This window comes from Varroa jacobsoni, unplaced genomic scaffold, assembly GCF_002532875.2.
Source record: "Varroa jacobsoni isolate VJ856 unplaced genomic scaffold, vjacob_1.0 scaffold_752, whole genome shotgun sequence".
Lineage (NCBI taxonomy): Eukaryota > Metazoa > Arthropoda > Arachnida > Mesostigmata > Varroidae > Varroa > Varroa jacobsoni.
In genome coordinates this window covers 113,717-136,735 of record NW_019213654.1, presented here as the reverse complement: position 1 = coordinate 136,735, position 23,019 = coordinate 113,717, and the positions used below count along the sequence as shown (strand labels likewise).

Here is a 23,019-nt window from a genome sequence, read left to right as displayed (position 1 = left end):
TGTGTGTGTGTGTGATAATCAGCGCCACAACACTAGCGCCACAACCCTAATAGTGTTGTGGCGCTGACTATCGTTGATATGCTTCTAATCTTGTTGCGATGTTTTGCCTTTATGGATAAACATATCTACAGATATCGATTTGAGCTCTGTCTAGAGGACAGCGAAATTATAAATCGACGTCAATGTTAGTGCACATGAGACAAGTGACGGGATTTATAAAGAAATATTTCATAAAACTGCAAGAGCGAAATCAACCATTGTCAAATAGCCCCTTTTCGTGCGTATGGTGTCCAACGAAAAGTTATTGGTCCTTGTCTTTCCTCTAGGCTAGACATTGGGCTCTTAAGAACATCGATCCGAAAGTCGACTTTCTGTTGTACTGTCTGGTAGTTGTTTGCAAGACACATACATTGCAAAGTCAATTTTTATAAACTAGCTTTCTTAGTCGTTTCTTGTCGAATGTCCTGAGGATAAGTATCGGTGATTGATTATATTTCGAAAATTACTTCCAGGGTCTAAAAAACATTGACGGATTCTTTGGAATCCCAGCGGGATCTGCTGGGCGGTTGTTTACAGGACGTTGAGACAGGCTTAACTTTTGTATACGATCGACCATTTCTACCGCGATCTGCAATGATACGTAAGGAAATTGAACTACGATAGTAAGCCAGCTACCAGGTGGCTAGTGTATCTGTAATTTTCACCTTTCCACCAATCAAATTGGATATTTTTTAAAGCAAATGAAATCGAATCGGTGTCAAATCCAATTCGAACTTGATTCGACAAACGAGCGATTGATAAGAAAACAATACGTCTTTTAGACTGATTCATATCGCTCGGGTATGATAGAAATATAATAATGGTACGTACGCATACGAAGAATGTTAATGAGTGGTTTCACTTACATCAATATGTTGCTCGAAAATATTATTCATTTCACAGGGATCACTCTGTAGATCGAACAAACACACGGTGTGGGAGGGCTCGCATGATGTGTGAGCTTCAGGTGACCCACACAGCAGACGACTCTCTTCCCTCCAAGACCAGCTCGGAGAGTACCATCGCTGCGATAGCGATTCGTTCCTATCAGATAGAGGCGCTCCTGACGATTGTTCCTGCTCAACGGCACAATTACGCAAAGTACGACTACGTTCAGTCTAACTTTTACATTATATGTGTGAATGACAAATGTAAGGTGGCTAGACTTATTTCATTTATCTTCAAATGGTACTGGTTGCAGTTGTGCTAAAAGTAAATCAGAAATCAAACCTCAAGTGTCGATATATTTGTGTAAAAAATCAATCTTTGATACATTTTTCATATTGCAATTATTATTCCATGCCAATTATCTAACACGTAAATAATAAAGTCCATATTAGTTGATAAGATATAATAAAGTAAATTAGTAACTTTTTTCTCTAGTAAGAAAAAGTATGGCACATAACTTGAAAAGTGAAAACTTCCTGTCTGCTCTCTCTTTTCCGGCTCGTGAATCAGGAGCATCGAAATATTACGTTTTTATTAAAGATGCGATTTTGAGTCGCGTCGTTCGGCAAATTTAATTCATGGAATTAGAAAATAATTGCCAAGTGATTGCTGTTTACTTACCGATTAAACATAAAACGTTTAGTTTTAGAATTCGACCGTAATATCCAACTTTGCTGCAGAGGGACAACCATTTCTACCCTATTAAGAAATCGACTAAGCCTAAGCAAAAAAAAAAACAAAATTATTTTATAATAGTACAGAAACATATTTTATTATTACAACTAGCAGAGGTCACGGGCAGTACTCTAACTAAGTTAAAAGCTTTCCAAAACACTGCTTGATGACTAACCTTTTTCTTCCACCACAAGTCAGCTTCATGAAGCGCCTTTGCGACGACCGATTCCTCCATCATTTTTTCGAGCGTTATAAGGCCCATAGGCCCACCGTACCCCAACGTGGGGAACCATCCATTCAATACTGCCGATCCATTTGCCGGACCTTGAGGATAGTCGACCATGCCATTGAGTTGTTGTGTCCTCTTTGGCTGAGGGCGTTGCCGTCGTTTACGGCATGTGCGGAAGCCCTTATTCGCTATTAGGGGCAAGCAAGTTAGCAAGCGAACGAAGAAGCGAATGATTGGGCATGCAAGAAACGGGTGTTGCGCTAGCTAGTAGACGCGAAGACCATGCGGGTCAATTCAGACAAATCCGTGGAAAAGGAGCAAAGAAGATTATTAAGACGTGAAGGAATTTTGCAAGGTAAGAAACTACAGAAGCGACTAGCAAAGTTTAGGCGGTGTTTGCTGGATATTTTTTCATAGAGGGAAGGAATCGAGCCAGTATAGCAGAGTGGAACTGAATGGGTGTACATGTTACATAGAAAGAAAATGTGCACCCGCTCAAGCTTCAGGCAGCCCAGTAGAAGGTTCACTCAAAAAAAGTTAGGTAACGAAAGTTTTTATCGCAATACGTAGGCAATCAGGTTTGTGTTATCGAAAAAAAATTTCGAGGTAATATAATTCTAATACACCAAAACGGTTATGGTCTACAATCCGGTATGAGAAGCAAACAGTTATTCTTCTGACTCGTAGATGACAAGTCAAAGTAAACTAATCGACACAGAGATTAAACCATGCAAGCTAAAGCTTACAATATACATATACACTATGAAACGGAATGATGTATAACCTCTATGAACATACATATTTCTAATATAGCTAGCTAGTTTATGCATCTGTTATATAGTATGCACGTATGCGTAAGAGACATCGCAATAGGCTGAAGGACATTGTTCTTGGACCCGCGAGCTCAGAGACCGCTGGCCTAGCTGGCGCCATGAATCTGCGTAGAGTTGAATAATTTATGTAAAGGGTACAACAATCAAGTTTAATAACGACAGTCAATCAGGTACACTGTAGGACATCTAAATCCGAATTTTTTCTTTTGATTAGTTTCAGAGCTTACGGCTAAGCGAGAACTCATATTTCAGCAAAATATTTTACATGTGTTCAAAACGCCCTTACTGACGGTCAACTGTCCATTACGTCTTCAATTCAGCACCCAAAGCATTTAGTAGTGACTTTCAAAATATTCCTCCTCTGTTCCGCAAAGGAAACAATCATGCGTCAAGCGATATTAGCAGGTTTAAACTCACAGTAGTGTCACTCAAATGCGCGGCATATAAACAATTCCAGCGGAGCTAAAAATTGGTCTGATAGCAGAACAAAGGCTTTAAAAATGCCCAACACAACAAGTAAGTACAGAAAAAGGCACAGAAAATCTTGAAAAGACTGTCCATTGGAGTTTATCTGAACGACGACACGACCGGCAATTAATATTCCAAGGGCAACTGATTTCTATCTAAAAGATCCAGGTGGGCCCAAAAAAAGCTTTTTGAATCTTTTTCACGAATTTTCGAGCCCTTTAAAGCTAAACTCTGTTGGGGACCTTTCAGTTTGACCTTTGAAGATCCTTCCCGGGTTTTTTAGACGCCACATAAAAACTGGGAATAACGTAGACCGCCCATTTTAGGCGAAAATGAAAGTTTTTAATCTGGTTGGAAGTTCGTTACACGTAAACATATGCGGTTCTTCATTCAAAATCTGAAAAACAATTAACGACAAACTATATTTTGCCATAATGAGTCCTATTGTTTTGTTCTAGAAAAACTGGCCTTTTTCTGGCGCCAAGAATAGCGTATAACCGCATGCAGCTCGCCAGTGCCCTATATATATATATATATAAATGGTCATGATGAGGCTAGCGGCAAGTCAAATCGTTTCCTATGATAGCTATCATTATTTCAAGCAAAATACGCCAGAAACACTGGATCTAGATTTCACACACGCAGCTATAAATATTTACCGTCGACTGCTTATACAGTAGTAATTAGTGGCGCTTACCAACTATTAGCTTGAAACGGTTGTCTCGGATGGCAGCCGACTGATCTACATAGTTAATATTGTAGATGACTTCCTGACGATTTGAGGGCGCTCCTTTTGAAATCATCTCCCATTGGTCGACACCGTCCAATTTCCCAAGCGATGCAGGATCTCCGCCTATATTTTGCAAGTTGTTCCATATAATGGTTGTTGGTAATAATAGTATTCTTGATGGAAGTGTCTATGAGCATATGCCTATGTAAGGATAACGAATGGACAACTCTAATGATTATATAAATTGGGATGTAAGTCGTAAAATGGAATACCTATGCTGGAGACTACGCGGAACGTTAAATACCTCAAATGTCAACTTTACTCATCTATGATAAAACAAATTGATTTAGGTAACAAACAATGTCTTTAACTAACATATTGTGTAAAGTTTTCCTGAATAAGTCTTGTCTAATAGGTTGAAGTGGTTAGCCGAAAATATATGCATTTCATCATTAGTATATTAAACAGAAGCCTATATGGGATTACTTAACAAAAACATTAAAGAAGTTAAATAGCATATTGTTGGGGTACGGAAAATCCATAAATGGGTTTGTTGCAGACCGGCATATCGCACGAAGGTCGGTAACCAGTCAACGAGGTGCATTAATCCATGCTCAATACGACGTGGTTTTATCAGGTCAGCGCTCCATGTAAATGCCGCCACCCGCGTTCCACCTTCGAATAACGTCTGCTTCGCCCCTCTCAAGGGCCAGTTTGAACCTGAACATAAAATAGTATGATAATGCTAACTATTAATTGACTTAACAGTGTTGTCGGTATTCAATACACTTAGTGCATAGTACCTGCACAGGGTGGGGCATTTTAACTGGAAATTGTTTAATGGTTTTTTTTTAAGACTGCACTTTAGCAAAAACAGGTTTCTTGACAAACTTATTTCTCATTTCTGGCAATTGTGCATGTTTCTTACAATCATGATTCACTGCTATTACAGCTCCAATTCGGGATCTAAACCGCTCACAGATCGTTTCAAATGTTCCTATTGCAGTTATCTTGCAATTGTTAGTCCGCGGGTCAACGTTGTCATGTCTAGACTTGTCGGACTCTCACTTAATAGCCCATACATAATAATATAACGGGTTCTAATGTGGGCTGTTCGGCGGCCGTCGCCGAATACGTTTATAGTCTCAAACAGCCAGTTCCGCACTGTGCGATGTATCGGAGCTACCATTTTGTACCATTTTGCAGGAAGGCGTACAGCCTTACCTTGAATACATAGTTATCCATGGTTACACAACCCTATTGTAGAACATGCAAACAACTATCAATGCGCTCGCCTTTCTGGAAAAAAGATCCCAGATACCATACGTACTCAGAGCACATATCGGCCCGGAATGTGTTTTTACCCGTGTCGTCTGAACAAGTCAGCGATCATTTCTACAGCTAATTTGTGTGTCTATGATGAATATTTCCTTCTCAGAAAGAAAAATCGACTGAATCGAAGAATCGTTGAGATAACTAAAACCTCTTGGCTTTATTGGCCTCAGAAAGCATCTACTTAACTACCACAACATATTATATGCACCTAAAGTCTTAGTGACCGTAACACGGCGCGCCTACTATTATCGTTTTTTTCGCTAATATCCTGATTAAAAAAGAGATTTTCCTCTATGCTTTGTTAGAACTTGTTTTTGCTTTCTCTGCAGACGCGTAGTCATATAAAATATTAGATAATTGCTGGTCTTCCATCAAATTACAAGGACGACGCGTTATTTTGTGCCATGATGAATTTGTTCCTTTATTTTAGAAAAAACTGGCAGTGAAGGGACGTATGGCCACTGCGACAAACAGCCCGTCAATGTTCGACAATGTTCAGATCCCCCCTTCTCTATATGCCACGGCAACAGTGGTTTCTCATTCTATGGGCGTATGCCAGTCGTAATCGCGGCTTTAGTAATAAACAACAAATCATCAACTCTTTTGCAGTTTTTTGATGTAGAATCCTTTTCAACCCCTTGGTCTACTTTTAACAAATATGCAATTGCAACTCAATTAGAAGCACTGGAGACATTGCTCTTATTGTCTATTTTACGGAACTTTAAGTTAAGATGTTTCAAGTTTTATGGTGGGGCATATACTTCTGCCGAGATTTATGCCCATTGGCTTGATGTTAATGAAGAGAGTAAGTCGATACGAATAGGGCAACAACTATTGCTATGGTTCTTAATAGTATAACATTATCCTGGATTGACTTGCTAGTTTAATCTAGAAATACAGAACAAGCTCATGACATTTGATATCGTTCTATTTGGTACACTCAGGTTTTCTGTATCCTAGCACCTTTTTCGTAAACAGACATCTCCAAAAACTCCATCTAAGGGTTGAAAAGGTTTCTATTGACTAGGAGAAAAAGATTTTTTATAATTATACCGGCGAATATACCTGATTAGAAAAATGTGTGCATATCAAATGTCCACTGCTTTCACAAGATAGAGAAGATCGGAGCAAATTTATCTTGAAATTAATGTAATTTTTGGACGATTCCGGTGATTAGAGTTCATTCGCTCGGTAAGTTTTTTAAAAACTTTGCTCTACCTTAATATCAAGCGAAAATCAGATATACGAATGTGATCTCATATAGACAAAACAAATTCTACGAACCGACATTGCTAAGAGTTCCAATGTTCTGTCCACCGTTGTCTGACGAGAAAACGATCAACGTGTCCTTAAGAATGCCTTTGTCCTGTAGAGCCCGCACAATTCTTCCGACAGAACGGTCCAGTTCAGCAACCATGGCTGCGTACTTTGTACGATTGCGTACATGTATATAATCTTCGAATTCTTTGACAGTTGCTTCTGGTGCCTAAGCATAATAGGACAACTCTCATCAATGATGATGATGATGATTATGATGATGATGATCAATGATGATTATGTCATATGACGCATAGCTTGTCGAACGACGTTGATCGTGTCGGCGCTCCCAATTCTGTTAATTTCCCTATTGTTCTATTCTATTAAGTTTGTGACAGCGAATAGGTTTTTGTTTTTATATGTGGAACCCGGTCAAACGGTGGCGCATATAGGCACTATTTTTTATTGACAAAACAAGGTTTTCTGTTGCTACAGGAATACTGTAATAGCTAATGGACGTCTCTATTACTATGGCCGATCTTTTGTCGGTCGGCTTGAGCGGTCGACATATTTATTTTGTGTTAGTAGATATAATCGCTATGTATCAGAAATTCAAAAAAGGCTTTTGTGACTTGTACCTGAAAGGGCTCGTGTTCAGTCGCTCGATGCGGTGCTAGATGTGCTAAATAGAGAAACATTGGAGGGCTGTATTCGGTCTGGTTAGCTATAATCTCCAGTGATCTATTCGTGAAAACATCAGTAGCATATCCAGGCACGTTGCGAGGCGTGTTACCATCAAAAAAGTCAATACCACCCACCCCTTTCTGTAAGAGAGAAAACCAACAAACTGCTGTATATATAACTTTGTTATTGTCCTGAATGAAATTAATAAGGCTGTGTAATTAAATAGTAGAACCGAAAATACAAAAATACGCTTTAAACAGCACGAACACAAGCCACGTATCGTATCCGAAATGATCACCAGAGTCCAACCTGCTATCCTATTGCGAGGTACCAGAAGTTAATTAGCCTGAAATTGCAGGCTTGATTCGTTTACCACAACTGTTGTATCTTATCATTTGTATCTACTTTTCGATCTGAGTTAGCTAATAAATACTTAGCGTCTTGTCGTTTCCAGTAAAAGACCCTAGATTTCTAAGATACTAGCCTCACTGGGCTGTGGAATCTATATAGCTTCTTGACGAACAATAGTGCTTCAGAGAGAACTCTGCATAAAAAAGTTTATGCAGAGCAAAATACCAGCATAAATGGCAGAAAATATTAATATTTCTCTAAAGCGCAAAATGCGCTAAATGGTCAAACCACTTATTAATATGGTTGCATCCAGGCTTACATTGTATACCTACGCGGCCTACCTTTGTCTGCCTGTGTTCTGGTGTCTTTGGTTTTTCTTAAATACTTCACAAATACAAGTTGAATGATATGGGCCGAAAAAAAAAGATTAAAACAATTAAACAAAATTAAAAAAAAAACTTTGCCTATCCAGGCCCCATGGGTAATAGAGTACCGATAACGACTAGCACCGGAAGAGAAGAATGTTACCTGGCCTTTTCCTCAGTCTATATCAGGCAAAATACGCCCTGTTTCTCTCCTTGAGCAAAAAAAATAAAAGTATGCCGTAACACCCTAAAGAATTTTTAATACAAACCTTAACGATTCCTCTCAAACCGATTATCATTTACCTTTGTAAGATGCTTGTGGTTGTAGTAATCAATGAATCCATTGGTATATCCCAAGAAGGTATCGAATCCTCGTTGAAGCGGCAAATAGGCATCGTTGAACATGCCTAGGTGCCATTTCCCTACAGCGTGCGTTGAGTAACCAAGTTTCTTCAAATATTGAGGAAGCAATTCTAGGTCAAGGGGCAGTCCCCATGGCTCACCCGTCCGAATAACGTAATTTTGCATTCCTACGGCAATGATGGAAAAAGATGTTTTAGAAAAACTTCTAAGTGCCGGTTGCTATTTGTAATGTCCGACTTTTCCATGCCTATTTCTTTCCTATAAGTAGGAAAGGTACTTCTTTGTACATTAACCAACTATATTAGCGTATTATCTCTTTAGAGTTCAAATATAATATTCGCTTTTGTGTAAAGTTAATTTTAATAAAGCAGATTTGAGCCAGTTGTAGTAGTGCCTCTAAAAGTGTATTGAAGGGTTAATATTGAAGGTACTGTTTGACGACGACATTTTCTGAGGATCTTGTCACTGTACCGTTCTGCATCTAACTCAATAACGAGAAATAGAAATTATATTTGTAATATCATCTATTGAGTTTCTATTTGAGCAGGTGGTAGGTATTACCAATTTTCATTTCGATTCTTCTCGGATTTCTACTTCCGTTCGACCGCAAGAAGTAGGACTTGTAGGTCAAGCGGCGAATTTATGCGACACCTGAGTAGCTAGCTAAAAACACATCACTGTCAATATGTTACAAACCATACCTATGTATATATTTTTAAAAAAAAAAAACGAGAGCATTCTAGGTTCGAGAAATCTAGCACTAATGTTCCGTCAGTAAGAATTAACACCATAATTATTTGCATGCAATATGAAGATTGTTTAGCTCTCATGTTTTTTTGGATGTTTGAAGTATCGTGAAGTCACTGATCTGCCCCTGCGCGTAGGCTGACAGCTATCGTTAAACGTATTGTCTCGCTCCAGCGAATACCTCGATTAAAACAACCTTTAAATTTTTCTGTCCAATGAACGGTGTTATTGGTCTATACACATTATTTTATAGCAAAACAGCGGGTGAATGGAAAAGAAGGCTTCAGTCACTTCTTTAAAAGATGGTCGATTATGGTATTCGTAGACATTGTTCACATTGAGAAGCCGACTTCTTTGCCTGCATCCCTTGCCATCGAAAACTTTAAAAAGTAAACGTTATGTTGAAGCGTTATGTTCATATAGCAAGGCGGTGTTGTTAATAGTGGAAAACTTTAACAAACTGATAACAAAAATGGGTCTGATCTAATGAAAGTGACACCCATTAATAGATTTAACGTGTTGCCCTTTATCTAATTTTACTATATGCTCCGTAACTTTAACTCTTCACAGTTTATTTTCTCGATTAAACTTAGTTCTAGTTAAGCAAATAGCAGCGACATCTTATTAGTTTCATGGGCATATAAGATCGTTTTCGTTGCTGCAATGGTTGTTACACTATGTACTATGCCACAGCCTATCGTTAAGGGGTCTTACATTGTATGATTTAGGTTTTTAGAACTTCCAGCTAAATGTGTATGCAGTGTAGTAATCACATAATGTAGGTACATAGATCTGCGATCCACTATATGCATTTTAAAGGTTCCCTTTAGAGCTGCGGAATTTAGAAAAAAGAGACGTTTGTTAGCTTTGTATGCTGTTGGGGGACCGAACATACTTCTTATCCACACCAGCATTTACAGGGAAAAGCAGATTCATCATGCCATTTCTATCACAAGGAGGCACAAGGTACGCTCATCCGTCTCATAAACTGTTCACTTTTTTTTTTCAAATAAACTCACTAACTACATAAATAGCTTAACTTGTGTAGATAGACTTGCGTTAAACAGACTAACTTAGATAGCAGTAGAACTGTCGACAATGTCTATAGGTTTAGTAGGCATACGCAGGTTTTTATTCTGAATTATGAAATCCGTACCAAAAACTCTAAGCCCGTTTGTGCAACAGGAACAATGATATTTCTATGGAATGTGTCATAATGATATGCTCCACTAGATGGCAGTACTTAGCCAATTGACGGTTTACGTTACCTACACATACTGCTTGCAAAGCACATCGAAGCGCACGACGTGTATCATCAAATCGTGCAGATGGAATGAAGCGTTTGTTCCTCATATCTTTCACTGCCGTCGTAACCGAATATCGACGGATATATTTTTGGTTACACTGTTCTTTTCGAGCCAAAAGCTTGACAGTGGGGCATGTACAGATTCAGCACGGAACGTGCAAATTGAAACATGCTTTGAAAATGTGAAACAATTTTATGTAGGAACTTTTTGAGAAGGTACGGAATTGAATCCTATATAAATGAAACTTTGTTTGCAACAGAACCAGAGTAATATAATAACGGCAGCGTAGCGTTGAACATACGTGCGTTGTTCCGCACAAAAAGGTTTACTTCATATCTGTACGATTTTAACCGCTTACGCTTTTTTGTCAGCGCCTTACAACTATTGCTTACCATCTGAAGTGTACAATAGTTGAAGTAAAATGTTCCAAAGCTAAAGCCGACTATCTACTGTCACTACTGAATCTTTGTAGGTCTGTCTAAACAAGTTTTGTTAGCCATTGAACGCTCTCATCGTATGAGTGCTTCGTTCGTATAGTGATGTATGCGGAAGGAAACGAAGGGGCAAGCGACCACGCGCAGCGCGTAAGCGGATTTTGGAACTGTCAAGGTAAAATAATAAATCAACCTGCAGATAAATTTCAATGGTTAGAATTCGAGAAGCATACCTGTACGATACGGATATAAGCCAGTCATTAGGGCGCTTCTGGAAGGAGTACACATCGGTTGAGCGTAATGTTGATTGAGGATGACCCCGGAAGAGGCTAGGGCATCCAGGTTAGGAGTCGGAATCTGTGATGATCCATGAAACGAAACGTCGTCCCAACCCTAGATATTTAAATCATTGTGAGCGGGGCTACAATTCAAGTCAAAGACTATCTACAACTTGCGCCTATTATAAGAACCACAAAAACAGCAATTCATACAAAAGGGCAGCAACAGTGAATTTAGCTATTAGTAAATCTTAGCGAAAGGAGTCATAAAATAAAACAATTATTCTTTAATATTAACATGTACTAGCTAAATGTAGGGGCAGTTTGTCTTTCTTGCCTATTAATACTTTTTGACATGCTTGTACTACGGCGGCGTGCTGGCTAATAACGAGGACAGCAGTTCCTGCTCGACGAATCAATTATAATATTGTTTTTAGTGTATGTACTTACCAAATCGTCGGCAAGTATGACGATGATGTTTTTTTTCTTTTTGCTTCTTGATTCCTTGTCATAATTGAGGCCATGCGTTTTAAGCTTTTCCAAAATGTCGTTGTCGACCCCGTTCACGTTGAACTCGGGAACGTCGCTTGGCGAGCTTTCAACGCTCGTTTTCACTGGTGATGAATCTATCGGTGGAAGCTCATCAGAGAACGTGATTCTATCGGGCTTGAATACTAGACGATGTGGACGCTTCGGTGCAGCTAATGTGCGTACGCTGTCAACAGAATCGCCGCTTATGGCCGCTTGACTGCTCGACATGCTGACAGCAGGCGCCTGTAGTGCTAATGGCGAAACTACGACTAAGACAACGACTGCTGTCGAAATGAAGAGACGCAATTTTAACCTCATTGTAGAGAAGATCTATCTGCTTTTCTTCCTGTGCGTTTGTAGTCAGTAATAACAATGTCAAAAGGAAATACATTGGTTAGACGAATAAAACGGTTTTCTGGACGCCATTTAAAAAACGTAGAGCTACATAACATTAACCTCATATGAAGCGTTCTTCTTTGGGCCCATATTATGCGTACGATCACGCACTGAAAGCACGTCACCAAGTGGGGCGGGTACCATTTTGTTGCTTAGCTTCTCACTTTTGCAATTACCACATTTTTCAAGTGTCATAATCTCGAATATAACCTAGCCTAAGTACATCGTTTAGGTTATATTTAGGTATTTTTAGCCAGAGCTAATTTCGTAAAATGACTCTGTTGCAGCGTGCATTCTCTTTCGGATAAACACAACACTTATAGCCACCGGAAGTTACCCGAAATGCGGATGTTCTGCATTTTAAAGCTCAAATGGAGGCAAAAAAGAAAAAGGCTGGTGACGTTTTTGTATAGACAAAGCAGAGATGGCGAGGGGGAGCGAAAGAAATAGCTAAGAGATAAATGCAGTAAGCTGCGTTCAATAACTAACGGTTACAAAAAGTAAAACATAAGCGTAGATAGTTATTGATTGACCGCATCATGCCCAATTTGACCACGGATCTACCAAAGTGAGTCATCAGAATGAATGATGGCCGCTTTGTTCCTGCGTTTCTTAAAGTGTTTTTCTTTTCTTAACGTTTTTACGATATTACATGCTCTTCATGGAGCTTTAAACGCCAATATATGGCTGACGCTGTAGTAAAGTAACTTTGGCTCCTTTTAGCACCATCGTCGGAATACGATAAAAATATAAGATTAGCATACGTGGATGCTATTCAGCTATTGAATGGACCAAGCAAACGGATTTTATGGCTTCAAATTTAGATAAAACATTCTAAAATTATTTATATAGAACTGTGATGAACCAGCTCACATGGTGGCTCACATACCAGAAAGCTATATATATATATATATATAGATATATATAGTTTTCCAAGTCGTTCAAAGTGATCTTTGAAGGAATAAGTTAATTCCAATCATCGACAACAGAGGGTCCATTTATGATAGACGAAGTGTAAGAACACTACAATTGAATTACTATTAATATTTAGCAGAAGATACTATTAATCATATTTAGTTATATACTTTATTCTTTAGTTTGTTGTTGGGTAACTGTCTTTGTAAATAAAAAACCATTATTTTATGGGGGTGCCATAAATAAACCGGATCTTGTTTGTTGCCAATGTTTATGCTCTTCTTAAAGCTGCAATCGAATCGACGCACAGCGGTCCCTTATAAGGCACTTTTACTGATAGATGCAATGCCAAACACGCATCTGATTGCATTGATTGGCGCTAGAATAAATGGTAACAAATATCGAATGTACGAATGGAAGTACTTTCTTGAACATTAAAAGATTCTTTAAAGCTGAGAAATGATTCAGAGCCCGATGCACTATTTATAACGGGGTATCAGCTATGTAGCCAACGAACAAAATACCGTGTAGCCAAATATATTATATATACTTACATAATCAGCTAACAACGACGAGAAGGCGACACCGCTCGAAAAAAAAAAACCGAGTCACGAAAAGTAGCATTAGGGACAGGTATAATTGAAAAGGAGATGGTCTAAAAATTTTGTAGGGGCCCAAGGTATGCCGCAAGGCAAGAAGTGATTTACTCGTCATAGTCTGAACTTCGTTACTATATGTTCTCCGGTTAACTCGTATCGGATACAGGATCGACCGATACATATATTAGACAGGGTCAAATATCCAAGCGTGGGCAAACATTTTGAGCCACTGCATCATAGGACTTCTGGCCTGCGAGTTAACATTTAACAAAAAAAAATATTTGCTGAAAAAAGGAGAAATTTTTTAAAAACGACTAGTAACTTATTTCGGAACCCAAACTGAAGCTGCAATTGTTGTGAACAGTAATTATACTCAACAGAAATGATAACTTCTAATATATGTAAAATTTCGTAGCAATATCTATATTTGTTCTCGTTCAGTAGAGAAAGACATAGCTATATATATATATATATATATATATATATATATATGTAGATAGATATGTATATCTGGACATGGGTTTCTTTTATTAACATATTAGTTCTATAATGTTATTACTGCTACTGGGATGCCGCGACTAGATATGTATTATCTCTTGAATTTACTTACCGATCGTGCTGTTATTTTCCCTAGATATATGTTTGTGTACATTTTATAAATACATCAAAATAAGCAGATAACCTTGCTTCAGGTCAATGAGAATTACTCGACGAGCGCTATTTCTCCTATTCGTAAGCTTCATTCATCATAATAATTAGTAATCAAAACTTGTCCGAGTTATACCGTTGGAATAGTAGTGCCTAAAGCACCACTACCCTGCTTTCGAAACACCATAAAAGTCATGAACACATACGCCGGGTTTAAACCCATTTATTTATCAGTTAATAAATAAACGATACAGTCATGGGTACGAACACTTCGGCTTAAAATTAGACCCTGAAAATGTATTGTTTCACGTTTTTAGAAATAACCTTTCATCTGCTGGCACCACAAATATATATGATACATTTTAGTTACTGAAACGGAATGCGTTTGAGCCATCTCTATAAAAAAAAAAAGATTTCATATCTGAAGGTCCGATTCGGTAGCCATAGATGATATACCGTTCAGCTGTGGTCAATTTAGCGTGTGACCGAAAAACAAAGCCACCCGACAACAACCCCACGCATTTCCCCTCCACTTCATTGAATGTGTCCGAAAAACGTTGCGCTTTTTGACGGTATGCGAAAAAGAACTAACAACAGTGAGTGGTGTCTTTAGTAGAATCTCTGAAATTCTAGGTGGGGGTCATGCCCGCAGTTTCCTTTTGATAATTTAATATAACATGCCGTAACAGTAATCAGCTACAATGCCTAATTGGAACTAAGCTGGCGTAGCCAATATTTGATCGATTATCAAGTACTGATTAACGAAGATACATACATCTGTTGTATTCAAAGGTTTAGTTTTGAGCACTAAGATTTATTTGAAATGTGGTTGGACTCACCTGGTAAAATGTTGGCACCTGTTTGGGGTTAAAATCAGGTAGCCTGATAGACAGGCCTTTATTGGACTAGACCTCAAGATGCCTTTATTGGACACTCGCAGGACACTTGGTACACGCTAAAAAGTTCAGAACAAGACAACATAGAAGGACGAGTCAACAATTTCCGATTCGAGCTCGTAATTCAAAGACAACACATGTAGCGCTGGCTCTTCGTTGAGGCACTGTGAACTGAAGGGCTCTTTTCTGAAAGCACTAACCAACATGAGGTTTTTTGACAACTTAATTCTTCAACCGATAGAGGCTATATATATATATATATATATATATATATATACGCACACACTCTTCGTACGTAGCTAAGCAAAATGAATTCTTAAGCAAACTTGATCATCATGATGAAAATATTGACCCCGCAGAGAGACGCACAATAGTACTGCTTTTGCTTTGTTTGTTCCTTTTGTGAAATCGTTTCGTAACACTGTAAGCTCTTTCGCGAGTTTCTGCCTTCGTCACCGAGGTAAAAGTTTTTCTTGATGTTACCTGCTTTGGTATTCGTTGCTCTAGATAGTGCTCACAGGCCTGCTCAGGCTTACTGCCAGCAAAAACGTAAGTAAAAGACTTCTGCCAGCCAACATATCCATCGGCCCTATGCATGCATCTTCCTGGTGCTATTTTGCCCCTGTGCGTCTGTAAGTGCCGGATAACGCGCGGTGACTTGTCCTCTGTTGAAGTGCTGTGGTTCTAGCGACAATGGTAACGGGCGAAGTTGCCTGCTACGACGGGGGTGTATGTGCTATTGCCACCCGGCAAACGAGTGGAGGCAAAGGTAACAGCAGATCCAACAACAAAAGCGGGCGGCGGCAGCAGCAATCAGCTTCATTCTCTCTTTCTGCTTTTGGCAATTTTCACACACCTCTCCCCTTCCTTTTACTCTCGTGCGACTGTTACCACTACAGTTCGACGTCAGCTACTACCTTTACCTTATTATTATTACTATTTCCAGTTGTGCGACGATTTTTTTTATCTCGACTATGTAATCAAGATCGCGCACCGGAGCTCTGCTGTACAACACCGAATAATCCCAGCTACAGAGTCAGACGTGGCTGCCACTATCGTGGCAAAAGCATCGCATTTGTCCGGGCCATCCTGTTGTTACTCACTGATGGTTGTGGGAGAAGCTTTCCTGACAGCTTTGCCATCGCTCCAATTTCAGCTGATGTTGTTGTTGTACAGCCGGCTGAATTATTTCGTGTGGCTAAGCGACTCGCGAACAGTAAAGTGAGGCAAATGAAAACCTACAACGATAGCAGTAGCGTCACTACGAAAAACAATACAGGCCGCCCTAACTCTAGCTGTCGACGATTGTTTCGGCAAAAAAAACACCTTTTCGTCATGACAAATGACAGGAGTCACGATTAATGCTGGCCATTTACTTCATTCGTCAATGATAAAGCTGGCAACAATGCCATCTTTCGAGTTCAGGAAAGATGGCATCGTGTCGCTGTTGGCATTGTTTACGCCGTCTGAGCTGCAGGCTACGATCTCCGAATAAACTCGGAATCATTGTAATAGTGCGTAGACTAAGCCTAGTATAAGACGAAGCTTTTAATCGGAGCCAACTCTATATCGTCAATGAAATAGCGGAATGAATCTTGGAAAGTACTTCAATATTGAGGGCCAATCTGGTATGAAAAGAGTGTCTTCTTTGCATCGCCAGAAACTGTCTTTACATTATTACATCAATATGCCCGTGGCGGTCTTACTATTATAAGCTTAAGTAAGCGAAAAATCAATATTAAAATAATCCCGTACTTTCTATTTCAGTTCAATAACACATTGTACTGAAGCAAATATTCGCAATGGGTAGCGTTTCCGCATAGTTGCGGATTGTTCCCTATAGCATTGAGCAGCTTGATACTACTAACAATTATGTTGTCCATCATTGAAGACTCAAGCGTACTGAAGATTGTTAGCCAGAGCTTGAGTGAAAACGCAATTCTAATCGAACTGCTAGTTCTTCTTAATAAAGCTGCGTTGAGAAGCCGTTATATGTAAACGTATTTAGTGATATTTTTAACAGGCTTGTCTGTTTGTTGTTCTTACTGCGTAACCACTCATGTCCATCCGTACGTGTCGGCAGCACGTATTAAATGCGCTTTGTGAGCTTTCTTCACTCATCGGTTCGTTTTTTTTTTACAAACAGCCGTCCACGCGTTCATTGGGTGTCAAACAAGCCTTCTGAAGAACTGACCACAGCAGCACATTTGCCTGCATAAGCAGAGCGAGAGTAATTGTTTGAGGAAGAACTGAAGCCAGGCGTTGCTCCTTCAACCTCTTGTAGACTCCCATTTCGCTAGATGGGCCGTCTGAAACCTATGTAAAGGCACAATACAGCACACTGCTAGATCAGATTCAGGTCTAGAGGGCTGTAGTTTGTTTAACGTAGCATAGTGTATAAGCATAAGGACTACTTGATTCTAGGAGTAGTTGCTATCGACTAAAGGTAGAAAACTCCTACCCGTGGATGCTAGATGAAAGTACAACAAGACCTGAGCGTGTAGACGATTTCGCGCTTTGATCTGGGTTCTTAACGGTGCTTGGCGTCGACGACAACAACAATGGCGAAAGGTAAATAATAAATAAATATGTAAGTGTGTAAATTGGTCTGAGGCAAAACAGTTTTAGGTATATTTAAGGAACAAACCATACATGGATCGTAACGTCGATCTTTGTACACAAATATCTTTGGTGACAGCTTCGGTGTCCAGAGGAGTCAGTACATATATATATATATATATTCGAGAAATCGTCTGTACCAAACCTTAGTTTGCAATATACGGATTACATGCTTGAGGTACCTCTACAAAACTTTGTTGTACGTTAATATCAATAGAGGGTGCACTAGTTAATCGTCTAGGCGACAATATATGATGAAAAAAAGATACTACGATGTGTAGTTGCCTTCATACGATCCGCCAGTCAATCAAGATATTGTATCAGCCCGAGATCTCAAGCAATGGGGACAGTAAATTTGAAAATGACGTATCTGTGCATACAAATATTGTGTGTGTAGAACGCCTTCGAAGAACGCTTTTTCTTTTATTCGTTGCACAATACGGAACAGCTTTGTTAAGGTATCCGTACATATATGTTGTTGACCTATATAACGGCTTTCGGCTAAAGTTTTTCATCTAGTTTGAATTTTACCATTTAACAGCGATGGCGAACTTAATTTAGCTACATATATGAAGCGCAAGTTAATTCAAGCAAGCATAAACACAAGGTATCGATGGCTTGGTAAAGCTTCCAAGTCATCTTTAATCAAAGATATGGTAATACTCAATAACACCCTATACACATGTTGAAATTACCCTATTGACGACATCAATGATAGCGGGTTGCTTGTTCAGTAGCGGCGTGCATGGCCGGATACAGAACTCTTGATGTGCTTACTGCTTGTCTGGGATCGGCGTCGACCTCTACCGTAGCGAGATTTCCTACTATATACACGTCTCTATCATGAAACGAAAATCGATGAAAAATACTTCATCGCATATAATTATCAGTCATTGGTACCAGTTGATTATCCCAATTACAAATCACGACGTACATTATCAAGAAATTCATGCGTGAAGCTAAGATGAGGATTAGCATCTAGCAATACGTAACATAATATACGATCTCCTCTTGCCGATTGTTCTTTTGCCGCCATCGTAGGTGCTCTCCGAGATGCGGCTCAACCTTAACACATAGCTAAGACCTTAGCACATGTCTGTACCGTTGATTAACGTAGCAGTTTTGTGTTCTTGTTTCCTCGGCGCTTTTTCTAGATGTTTAATTATCAATAAAAACTTGCACCGCATTTGTTAAATGGGCACCATGATCGTACGGAAATAATCGAGTACTTGATTTTTCCTAGGTCACGTTCTTTCGAAAATTTTATTACCACTGGATTGTTCACTTCAACTTGTTTTCCAATATATGGTACAGTACGATGGGCAGCTAGTCAAAGACAGACCGTTGCCATCAAGGGTGCAAATAAACGTCAGCGGCTATGAAAAACGCAATGCAGGACGTCGATGCCTCAGCATTGGATTCTAAACGAAAGGCTCGACTTGTTCTAACTTGTACCTAAAGCATAGCTATTGTTTATTCCGAAAAATGCTACCTAGAATATCCACAGTGTATTGAGCTAGTCTTCCGTTTCGATGAGACGCTAATCGCACGAGGACAGCCTGTATCCCAATTACTACCAACGAAGATACTGCAAATATATATATGTATTATCGGAAATATCTTTTCCTCTTCACTAAACTTTGGTAAAATTGAAGGGCAATGACTAAAAAGTGTCGTCTGACGTACGTGATGCACAACATCCTGTCATATGCAGGTAGCAATCGTTGATAATGAGAAAAATATGATAAGATAGGTGATCGAAGCCTCGAGGACAAGTAACAGCGTAAGCAGAAATAGCATTATTTTCTCGGGTTTTTTTTTTACTTGTCATTGCGGCTTAGGTCATTGAAATCTAGAGATTCGCTTGTGTCCTTTGAGTTTGTTAGTATCCGACTGCAGCAAAGCTGGACAAAACTAAGGCGCTCCTGGAGCCGGCTATTATCGCTAAATTACCTTTGATGGTAGGATGTTCATAATACATTAGAAGTTTCCGTAACTGATTGACTATAGACATTCTACTGGCGCTTTGCGGGTAATGATTGGATCATCAGCCAAGATGAGCCTTTAGAACGAATTTTGGCGGAACAGTTTCTGACCATGATTTCACCTGTACATTTTATGCATATTCGGGTGAGCCTGCATCAAGTAAGGATTGCCAAACCAATCGTCAATGTGATGATCTGAGCTATCCATGTCATACTTTCGATATATAACACCGTCCATGCTCCGAATGGAAAAATACGCCCATTTTCCCTGATTATGAATCGAACCCGAACTTAACTTGCGGCAAGCTAAAAAAAAAAAAAAAAAAAAAAAAAAAAGAAATGGGCCAAAATTTTTAGATCAGTATGCACAACCGCGAAGCCGGTTTGCCAACTGGCCAGTGTGTTACTAGCAGGCCCATTGACTATAATATCCGTGACAGTGCTACGTAATATACTGTGGAATAATATTTATATACTGGAATGGTAGGAAGATATATATATATATATATAGAATACAAGGCGGGATTGTCTCCTACATGTGGTGAAGGTTTTCAACTAGTGACCAAACGCTCACATGTTTCCGCAATGAGCTCCCCCCCCTATATCTTTGCGACCCACTACTGGTGCTTCGCGAACATATCTTAGAGAGAGTGCTACTTTTGAAACGTAGTAAAACTTGTTGCATTTTTTTGGACTAACCCTTTAGCTGACTTGGTGACATTGGTCCCATTGACTTTAATGTAGGCATTAGTGTCATAAGACGATCAATGAACGGTCGATTATACTATCCCTAGCCTACCTAACGGTGCCAAATCCATTAGGAATAGATGGTCCACAGATGGCGCCCCACTGCCCTCTAGCTGCGATACCTTTAATCGACAACGTTCAAAAAAGTAAAATACTACAGTAGTGGCTGGATATAAAAAGGCCGCATTCGATACTATCTGATCTGCTCATGCAACCAGAAATAAATCCTTCCCAATGAACTGTAAACTGGCATTGCTCGAAACAACTCACTTGCCACTGACTGGAACATATTCTAATAAGAAAACATTTTTCAATTTTTTTTTTTAAAAACGCAAACCTACGGGTGCCTGAGGAACATATCTATCGATCGGTTCGCTCCTAGGCACTTGATTTACGTATTGGAAGCTTGGTGCTTGTCGAATGCAGCTCCACCATTTGGAGAGCCTTTAACTTTGCTATGCTTTCCATAAGTCTGTAGGTACTTATTAATCATTAACGTATCAAGCCAATAGGCTTATGTTTGGACGTTTTTTTTTTTGAATATTTTGCCAAATGTGCTAAAAATCGCTTTGCTTTCTGATTATGTGAAAACGAACGTTTACAGGAATGCCGCAGTGGTAGTTAGTTATTTTCGAACTTACAGCAAGCAGACCCACACGGAACGTACAAGCGAAAAACAGTACTCGTCGGTACAAATCAAGCTGGCGATGGCGATGCGTTTTAGCTCTATCACTGTCGCAATAATTTGTTCTGTAGATTTATTCCAGTCCGACCGTAATTATGGCCTCGTCTACGAAAATGTTGATGAGGCCAAATGGTGTTCGCAAATATGTACATAGCCACACCGGCCACTTAGACGGGAGTTGGAATGACGAACGCAAATGACCATAGGAGAGTTTGTTGTCCTTGAAGATCAAAAAATCGTTCTGTGACGTACACATCTAGAACATTGCAAGCGGCTTGGCAGTGCTTGTTTGCGTGTACAATTGCGTTGATCGATAATGGACAAGTGAATCTGTATCTTAAGAGATACGGCATACGATCGTTCTTCTGGGCGTGCTAGGAAAAATAGATGGATATAGAAACAACCCTAGCTGTATCTCGTTTATTATCTTATTAGGGTTTGGACGAAGCAACGGCCAGGCAGTATTTCAAAAACATGCTCTAAAACGTAGCTCTAAGATGTAGAATCGTAGCGTAATGACGGCACACTTGGTCAACGGAGGTGGGAAAGAAGGTGACATATGAAACCTGGACAAAAGATGCCCAGGCCAAAGTGTGTCCGCATGCAAAAAGAATTACTCAGGTACCCCTCGATGCACCAACAGTGTCCTGCAATTCTGGCACTGATCATTGGCCGCCGTGCGGACGTTTTCCGTAAGCGATGCAGAATAGCTCAGTGATTTGTTCACTTGGCTGCTTATCGTCAGGTTTTGCCAGATCTCGCTCTCTGTTTCACATAGCAATGGTCCGGAGTTATTCTGGTGGTAAGCTTTTCTCAATGTATTCTTTTCAATAGCGCAGAGAAGCCTTTATCTTATAAATGTATAGTACTTCGGCTGAGATTCTAGGCGTCCTAGATGTAATTTATTACGTGCATACGCTGTAATGATCTGAAACCTCGACCGTAACTGGTGGAGTGTCAAGAAATAGACTGCGTTCTATGAAGTATATTAATAGCTCATTAATAACAAAAAAAGTACTTCACTATTTAAAATCGATTTCGTCACAACGATCAAGCTACCATCAAAGGCAGAAAAATACATTACAAAAAAAAGTATTATAACATGACAACTAAATATAAGAAAGTATACATTTCTCCGATATAAGAATGAACGGTCCTGTAACCTACGAATTACGTTAATAAATCACGTTCTCACGTGATTCATATAGAAACTGGTCAACCATCTTGGAATGGTTGACCAATGTTTGTCATTCTACATGCTACAGCAATCAGGCGCCAGGAAGTCAATCGCAAAGTGATACAGCCATTAGTAGATACGAGCAGCTGACAGGACCGTTGCACGTTTGTGCATCAGATAATACCGTACAATCTTAGCGACGTTTTCAGACATTACATACACATATATATATATATACCTATATATATATATATATATATCTGTTGGCAGGCGTTACACAATAGGTATGTCGACGAAAAGGATTTGCTTCATTTACCATTGGTCTGTATGTACTAAATGGGCTTGGTCCCTACACTGGGCGTCTCAAAGAAACCGGCATACAACCTGTGAAATATTTGAATAGTAAATTATAAACAGCAGAAGGTGATATGATTAGTTTAATTTCGATAACGTTCTGCCTATTCGGTCCTATCAAATACCTAGCCAATTATACAGCGTTATCCAGGCTGAATTAGTTCATCACTATTGCAACTTCGTCATGCTTGTGCTTCATCGATCTCCTAGTGATTCAAGAGGCGGACGAATCATAAAGGGGGAAACTCATTGCTGTGTCGCGGAACTTATAAGTTAAATCGAGAAAAAAAATATTAACAACGTTAAACACAATATACGGAGTGCTATCAAATTCGCGCCGATAGAAAGGTATCGTAAATTTAACTAAAAATGATAAGCAAAGCAACGCTCCCGTAAAGGGACACGCGCTTTTTTTTCGGCCCGA

At 39.4% G+C, this 23,019-nt stretch overlaps 2 protein-coding genes and 1 long non-coding RNA gene across 7 annotated transcripts in view; 2 read left to right on the top strand and 1 right to left on the bottom strand.

Annotated features, from left to right (window-relative positions):
• The window catches only part of LOC111263281 (uncharacterized), a 4,353-nt gene extending 2,951 nt beyond the window's left edge, over positions 1 to 1,402 (top strand). Inside the window, exons 2-3 of the long non-coding RNA XR_015312235.1 lie at positions 513 to 640; positions 943 to 1,402. This is a non-coding gene — a long non-coding RNA (uncharacterized LOC111263281). The remainder of the gene's footprint in view (positions 1 to 512; positions 641 to 942) is intronic.
• Positions 7 to 15,753, bottom strand: LOC111263271 (arylsulfatase B). Of its 3 annotated transcripts, XM_022838219.2 has the most exons (12): positions 15,512 to 15,753; positions 14,972 to 15,223; positions 11,494 to 11,920; positions 10,999 to 11,158; positions 8,218 to 8,444; positions 7,153 to 7,338; positions 6,542 to 6,743; positions 4,484 to 4,642; positions 3,890 to 4,045; positions 1,838 to 2,079; positions 906 to 1,115; positions 7 to 628 (listed from the first exon to the last, which is right to left on the bottom strand). In XM_022838219.2, the coding sequence occupies exons 3-12, from the start codon at positions 11,890 to 11,892 to the stop codon at positions 503 to 505; spliced, it is 2,067 nt and encodes a 688-aa protein (XP_022693954.1). In that variant the 5' UTR covers positions 11,893 to 11,920; positions 14,972 to 15,223; positions 15,512 to 15,753; the 3' UTR covers positions 7 to 502. The 3 variants fall into 3 exon arrangements, with proteins under 3 accessions (XP_022693954.1, XP_022693953.1, XP_022693956.1); XM_022838218.2 differs by lacking the exons at positions 14,972 to 15,223; positions 15,512 to 15,753 and having other exon boundaries at positions 11,494 to 12,082; XM_022838221.2 differs by lacking the exons at positions 14,972 to 15,223; positions 15,512 to 15,753 and having other exon boundaries at positions 1,838 to 1,986; positions 11,494 to 12,081.
• The window catches only part of LOC111263274 (mpv17-like protein), a 24,763-nt gene continuing 12,198 nt past the window's right edge, over positions 10,455 to 23,019 (top strand). Inside the window, exons 1-2 of one of the 3 annotated variants that reach the window (XM_022838230.2) lie at positions 10,455 to 10,546; positions 10,804 to 10,940. The gene's annotated coding sequence lies outside the window, so the exon portion shown is untranslated. Of the gene's footprint in view, positions 10,547 to 10,594; positions 10,941 to 23,019 lie in introns of those variants that run through there. The other 2 variants (XM_086969531.1, XM_086969530.1) reach the window with 2 other exon arrangements.

Bases quoted from the DNA above. Each gene is read 5' to 3' on its own strand.
- LOC111263271 (XM_022838219.2), bottom strand. From the start codon at position 11,892: ATGAGGTTAAAATTGCGTCTCTTCATTTCGACAGCAGTCGTTGTCTTA. The intron at 4,046-4,483 runs GTCTGCAACAAA...TGCAAAATATAG, and splicing joins GACCTTCGTGCGATATGCCG to GCGGAGATCCTGCATCGCTT. The intron at 1,116-1,837 runs GTTAGTCATCAA...GCCGTTGAGCAG, and splicing joins ACTTGTGGTGGAAGAAAAAG to GAACAATCGTCAGGAGCGCC.